At 42.6% G+C, this 7,684-nt stretch overlaps 1 protein-coding gene across 1 annotated transcript; it reads left to right on the top strand.

Annotated features, from left to right (window-relative positions):
* Window positions 1–5,776: 5,776 nt before the first annotated feature.
* Window positions 5,777–7,015, top strand: LOC123766601 (dentin sialophosphoprotein-like). The gene is made up of 2 exons (XM_069308521.1): window positions 5,777–5,820; window positions 5,956–7,015. The coding sequence occupies exons 1-2, from the start codon at window positions 5,777–5,779 to the stop codon at window positions 7,013–7,015; spliced, it is 1,104 nt and encodes a 367-aa protein (XP_069164622.1).
* Window positions 7,016–7,684: the final 669 nt, after the last annotated feature.

Genomic DNA, 7,684 nt, shown 5'->3' with positions numbered 1-7,684 from the left:
TTTATATTATATAAATAATTATAATAAGTAGTAATTTTATTTGTCATTACATTTCATTTGTTTTATTACATAATTTTATTCCAGTTAACACTAAAAATAAACAGAGAAAACATTGATATGTTTTAGGGTAACTAAAATATTTGTCTGTGAGCATAAGGCAAAGATGCAAGAATGAGAAAGATGTTCAGGATGAGAAAGTGTCTTGTAAATTGTTGACCATGTATGTGTGTATGGGAGGGGGGGGGGGTTATGGTGTATATATTTATGTATAAATGTATGATAAAGTATATGAATATATGGATGAAAAGGTGAAGAACTCACTGTTTTCATTTTTAATCCTCCCATTCTGAAGAGGACCAGATCAGGCTTCATGCTCGTGTTCGAGGAGGGGCTCAGAAAATTCAGCATATATCGACACTCGTCTGCCTGCTCATGGTTCAAATTCAAATTCAAATAAATTTATTGGGGTATAAATATTAGTATATTTTGGTAGCAGTCTTTCTTGTAAACATGTGTTGTTGAATGTGACCGAAAGGTTAAAGATTAATGATTCTAACACGAATCTTCTCAATATTTCTTACGTTTTTCTTCACTATTAAACCACGCAAGTGAAGAAAAACGTAAGAAATATTGAAAAGATTCGTGTTAGAATCATTAACTTTACTCTTTCAGTCATATTCAACAACATATGAGGTATAAATACACACAAAAGGATGAGGTAACTCAAGCTATTCCTCCCCCCTACTTAACCTCACTCCACACATTCTCTTGTGTCAATTACAATCACCTCATGGTGGTCGTGAACTGTGTGTTTACATAATCTACCGACCTCCATAATATCATTTCTAACTATATGCTTGCATCTTGATTTTATTGGTAGTTTCACTTAATGTGAATGATACCACTGCTCCTTGATAGCTTATATGCTGTGGAAATTAACCACAATTGGACCTTTTTTTAAAATTAAAATAAGCCATAACTTGTAAATAAAAACAATACCTCTATAGACCTAGAGCAAATGTTCCCCCCAAAGATTCCTTCCTAAACTTCCATTAATTTGTATAAATTTAGGATTAATTATATTCAATTATTAATGTCTGTCTATTATGACATTATCATTCCAAACGATGTAAGGAATGTGGTAACCTTGACCCCAGCAAAACAATATATTGAACACGCCAGCTTCCGCATCGGAGAAGTAAAGGGGAAAAAAGTGCATCTTAAAAAGAGAGAATGTGGAAAATAACCAAGAAAGTGTTCACCAAGTAAGTAATTATCAAGAGAAGGCACCAAGCCTGGAAGACTATGAAAGTGTTCACCAAGAAATTGAGGTTGTGGAGAGTGTAAAGGAAAGAGAATTATCAAAAGAAAGCGCCAAGCAGGTGGTCCAGTTGCTGCAGGATCCGGGGATTCTCAGGGATTTGCTTAAGGGGATTCGTGGCCGTAGGAATCTCCAAAGCAATGAACAAATCCACAAGGGCCGTGATGAGGGTTCGAACCTACGTCCGAGATAATCCCAAAATCGAACACGATTTGTTCATTTGATATGTCACGCTATTGTGATTTCTGTGTGTATTCAAAGCAATGCATGTTATCCCCCATCCAAGAGTGATACATGTTGGTATTCGCTGCGCTCTGGGATAATACAATCCTTTCGCGAACTATGAGCTTGGAGAAGGTTTAATTGCTGATAAACTATTTAGTATTGCACCGTACTGACAAAGACGTTAATATAACATGAATTTATTACATTTACATCTTGTCTACTTCGCATAATCAAACATATTGAAATCCCAGATGAGATATATCTACTCGATGAATGAAGCGAAGCAGCCGTCTTGATAGCTATCAGGAGAAAGGTTTACCACCATTTTTAACTATGTGAGGAAGATTACTTCACTCCTCTAATTCCTGATACCGAGAGACATCTATAACATTGGAGTCTTCGGTTCGGTTAATATTTTCTAATATAGTCAATATTTATGATGTACTATGAATTAAATACAGATATGAAATAAACACTCTAGTAATAACATTTGTGGCGAATTTTATCAAAAAATATAATTTTTACTGAAAAGAATTATTTTTTTAATCTCATTGTTTCAATGCTTTGATGCAGCCACGGAGGGAAACAGGGCCTTGGGTTGCTGGAGAAACACCAGGAAAAAGGAATGGTACATTCACCTGGGCTGTAGGAGACTCGAACCGAGGTTCCCAGGCAAGCTATCGACCGAGCTATTGAGTAGTCTTCATAAGGAAAGTCAATTGGAAAATTGGAGTCCCCTAGAGCCCAGGTGACTGGGATGTTTGTCTCCTAGGAAGTGTGGATGACAATTTTACAGGGAGCAGCTGGGAGTTTATTTTTAAACTTTATCTTTAGGCTTACTATTTGTATGGGAGCAAAACTCCCATGTTAATAGGTTTCTTGTCACTAATCAGCTGCTGGATTACCCATTAGCATCGTGCAGAACAGTTGTAATGGGGCTCGGTTGTTCCTCAGTGATCCTGGAGTAGCTAAGACAGCCGGCAACATGCTATCAACACCTATTGAATTACGTGCATAGGATCAACAGGATAGAGGGAGGGAATTATCAGGAGAAAGAGCCAAGCACTTACGACTATATAGCACTTGCAAGGGGTCAGGATAAGAATTAGGGATGGGACGATGGGAAGGAATGGTGTCAACCTCTTGGACGGTCGGGGATTGAACGCCGACCTACACGAAGCGAGACCGTCACTCTACCGTCCAGCCAGCCCAAGTGGTTGGGCACAATGTAGGACAGAAAACACGAAATACTTTTTCACCCATAGGGTTGTAAACCCGTGGAACCGCCTACCCGCCAAAACAGTAAACGCCAAAACTCTGCAGGATTTTAGAATGCTGGAAAAGACTATCAGGGCAAATGGGGGAACCTTTGACAACCCGTCGGCTTCCTATCCTCGTCGAGGCCACTAGTATTAGTGTCCAATAGAAGTTGTTGAGCTTAATAAATTAGAAGTTGAAGCGGAAATGTGTTAGGCTGTTAAGTATTAACTGTAAAAACATTAAAATAATTTATTCAACTAACTTCACTCCATCCTTATATCCTTTCTAATGATATATAGTCATACCGATTTTGGCACTTTAGGCTAATAATTATCTATATTTAAGCTATCCATTAATTCTGGTTTTCTACAATACAACTATGGTGACGTTTTCTTTTATTACCGAGCTATTTAACGATAGTAAACTAAACAATTCCAATATAATAATAGTACTGCAACAGTAAACACACACACACACACACACACACACACACACACACACACACACACACACACACACACACACACACACACACACACACACACACAGTCTTTAATAATATGTTACAGACAAATGTAAAGGGTTAATATAGTTTTATAACTTAAAATTATCCTTCGAACCGGTTTGAAAGGTGCGTAACAACACTTAGATTCAGAAATCCACTTGTGATCCACGTCTACATTGGACAGAAAGGATGTCAGTTCACTGTCATTGTCACACAGGCAGTGAGGGTATTGATCATATTCACTGCCACACAGAGAAGTGAAGATGCTGCTTATATTCCATGTCAGACGGGTCAATGAGGATTCTGCTCATATTCATTCTCATACAGGAACAGTAAAGGTCCTGTTCATATTCTTTGTTACATACGATAGCGAATATGAACACATTCACAGTCACGTTTAACAGTGAAGATGTTGCTCATATTCACGGCCACACAGGGCAGTGAGGTTGATGCTTAAATTCAAGGTCCACTGTGTATGATGTGGTGATGAGGTACTCATACACACTCAACACCACTTAGGCTGGACAGTAGAGCAACAGACTCGCTTCATGCAGGTCGGCGTTCAATTCCCGACCGTCCAAATGGTTGTGCACCAGCCCTTTTTCCCGTCCCATCCCAAATCCTTATCCTGATCCCAGTGCTATATAGTCGTAATGACTTGGCGCTTTTCCCTGATAAATCACAAAGCCTGTGTGAGTAAACACAGACACACACACACACACACACACAAAAAACATGTAATAATTATTTTAATTTGTTTTATATACAAGTTCTTACATTCTTGTACAGCCACTAGCGCGCATAGCGTTTCGAGCTATGAAATCCTAATTAATCCTTAATCCTAATTTTCACACACACTCATCCCCAGGAAGCAGCCCGAAGCAGCTATTTAACTCCCAGGTACCTATTTACTGCTAGGTTAACGGAGGCATCAGGGTGAAAAAAACTTTGCACATTTGTTTCCGCTTGCGGCGGGGATCGAACGCGGACCCTTAGGACTAAGAACGCCGATCACTGTCCAACTCAGCCGTCAGGTCTCCAATTAACAAAAGTAGCCACCAAGCCGAACAAAAAAAGACAAAGACATTAAGGGCTTCCGCTCATTACTCAACGATTCTTGTCTAGGTTGTTGTTGTTGTTAAAGATTCGCTACCTGGAACCAAGTTCCAAGCAGCACGGGCTATGGTGAGCCCGTAGGAGTTTTAAACGGATCCCTCAACGGCGGCCAGCGAGCCTCTCTTGCTGTATAGCAGGTCTAGATTCCACCAGTTGAAGTGTATACTTGGGCCTCGTCTGGGCTACTTTCATCCCTGTGCGTCGGGCCGACTTGACACCTTCACTAGAGATAGTTGTGTCCTCAGGACAGGCATTAGTGTCGTTGTCTGGGAGTCGACTGGTTACTTTATTGCCAGAAGTAACCTTTATGTTTTTACGGACCACTTCGTAGTCTAACACGGCCGACTTGAGCTTCTTCCCTCCTGGAAACTTGACGTAGTTGGCAGCGATGCGATGGTCAGAGTCAAACTACAAGATATCACCAACATCTACCATACATTCCGTGAGCAGTTCCTTGCCCACTAATAACTGGACTCTAAGGACGTCGTCCTGATGGGTTTTACTTAAATCAAGGCCCTTCTGGCGGTGTGTATCCCACTCCTGAACCCCATACCAGGAGTGTTTACACTCAAGAACCTGCAGGGAGAGTGAAGTTTTGCCGCCGCTAACCTCTATCTTGGGTCCGGGGAAGCAAGAAAACAATTTGCGCTGGACGGAGAACCTCATCTTGGAGGGTAGGTTCTTCTCCTCCCATACTGACGTCTCTATACGAGTGAAGTTAAGACGTACAGACATTATTGCCTCCGGTAAAGTTAGCGAACCAACAACGGGATATTAATTATTATTGTGGCCCTGGAGTCCGGTTGTCTCTGTCCCCGAACTACTTGACGTACTGCCACTGCTTAGATTAATATCCCAGATGAAATTATTTAGTTAGGAAGGAATATTCTCACCACTTATTGTAATTACTGTTTTTGTTGTCCTGGTACCGTGTTCTCCACTGATCTTTATATAACAACCACGTGGGGTGGACGGTCTAATTTCATGCAGGTCGGAGTTCAATCTCCGAACGTCCAAGTGGTTGGGCACCATTTCTCTTCCTCCCGGCCCATCCCAAATCCTTACCCACGTCAGATTAGCATGTTAAAAGCACTACAATCATGTTTTGTAATTGATTGTTCAATAAATCACTGAACTATTTGCTTAAAAGATCTCTAACCTTGTCTATGGAGGACAGAAGAAAATGTATAAGTTGGTTAGCAGTTTAAATGTGTGGCCACATTTGTGGTAGAAAAAAACCCTTCCCAGTGTTATAATGTCTTAATGGTTTGGCGCTTCTCCTGACAGTTCCCTTCCCAAAGGGATCACATCCCAGATGGAAAGTTAGGTTGGAATTATTTCTCATATTAATGAGAAATAGTAACCAAGTTGATGAGGAAGAAAGTGCTGAAGGGTCTCATCATCTTATTCTCTCTCTCTCTCTCTCTCTCTCTCTCTCTCTCTCTCTCTCTCTCTCTCTCTCTCTCTCTCTCTCTCTCTCTCTAATCATCATGACAATGGGATGAACACTGAATAGTGACGACGGTAGGGATAGTGAGGACGGCAGTGATAGTGAAGACGGCAGTGATAGTGAGGACGGCAGTGATAGTGAGGACGGCAGTGATAGTGAGGACGGCGATGATAGTGAGGACGGCAGTGATAGTGAGGACTGCGATGATAGTGAGGACGGCAGTGATAGTGAGGACTGCGATGATAGTGAGGACGGCAGTGATAGTGAGGACGGCGATGATAGTGAGGACGGCAGTGATAGTGAGGACTGCGATGATAGTGAGGACGGCAGTGATAGTGAGGACTGCGATGATAGTGAGGACGGCAGTGATAGTGAGGACGGCAGTGATAGTGCGGACGGCGATGATAGTGAGGACGGCAGTAATAGTGAGGACGATGATGATAGTGAGGACGATGATGATAGTGAGGACGATGATGATAGTGAGGACGGCAGTGATAGTGAGGACGGCGATGATAGTGAAGACGGCAGTGATAGTGCGGACGGCGATGATAGTGAGGACGGCAGTAATAGTGAGGACGATGATGATAGTGAGGACGATGATGATAGTGAGGACGATGATGATAGTGAGGACGGCAGTGATAGTGAGGACGATGATGATAGTGAGGACGATGATGATAGTGAGGACGATGATGATAGTGAGGACGATGATGATAGTGAGGACGGCAGTGATAGTGAGGACGGCGATGATAGTGAGGACGGCAGTGATAGTGCGGACGGCGATGATAGTGAGGACGGCAGTAATAGTGAGGACGATGATGATAGTGAGGACGATGATGATAGTGAGGACGGCAGTGATAGTGAGGACGATGATGATAGTGAGGACGATGATGATAGTGAGGACGATGATGATAGTGAGGACGGCAGTGATAGTGAGGACGGCGATGATAGTGAGGACGGCAGTGATAGTGCGGACGGCGATGATAGTGAGGACGGCAGTAATAGTGAGGACGATGATGATAGTGAGGACGATGATGATAGTGAGGACGATGATGATAGTGAGGACGGCAGTGATAGTGAGGACGATGATGATAGTGAGGACGGCAGTGATAGTAATGACGGCAATTCTTTACCATCCTAATTCTTTTTGTGCATAGTCCGGCCTGCCACCGGAATTTGCGCAGTAATCCAAGTTAAGGCAATTGTTAGGGCGCAGCCACGGTGGAAACTCCCGGGTCGACGAGACTATATACGCCGTCATCCTAGTAGAGCAGCGTGAGGATTGTACTGATGTGTTAGGGGGCGAGTATACACGCGGGGAATACCGGATACTTATACAGCCCTGAGGGGCTCCTGTGTAATGACATGACTCTGGCTCCTACGTTATCTTTTATCAGGGAGGTCTATCTTATCTCTCATGTCTCCAAGTCCTCATTAACTAGGTCTAACACCATGAATATCGTATTTCTCTCTATCTCTCCGTCTCTCTTTCCCTCACTCTATTAATTCCGCCATGCATGACTCTCTTCACTGCTTGTTCTTACATCCTGTTTCGTAACGCGGATGATAGACGTGTGTTTGTGTTTTTGTTTAACCAGTTGCCGCGAGCACGCAAAGGGCAGTAGTATGTTGTTGTTGTTTAAGACTCAGCTACTCGGAAGTTCCAAGTAGCACGGGTTATGGTGAGCCCGTAGGGGGACTTACCTGGCACAAGAGCGGCGCTGTACCTTGTGACGAGGGTAGCAGTCTAATAGGTTTTACGCACCAGAGCTGAGATGTCAAGTAATGTCTTGTAGTTCCGGGGAATGTA

This window comes from Procambarus clarkii, chromosome 62 (assembly GCF_040958095.1).
Source record: "Procambarus clarkii isolate CNS0578487 chromosome 62, FALCON_Pclarkii_2.0, whole genome shotgun sequence".
NCBI classification, from domain to species: Eukaryota; Metazoa; Arthropoda; class Malacostraca; order Decapoda; family Cambaridae; genus Procambarus; species Procambarus clarkii.
The sequence above is the reverse complement of the archived record's forward strand: the minus strand, read 5'-3'. Positions and strand labels throughout refer to the sequence as shown.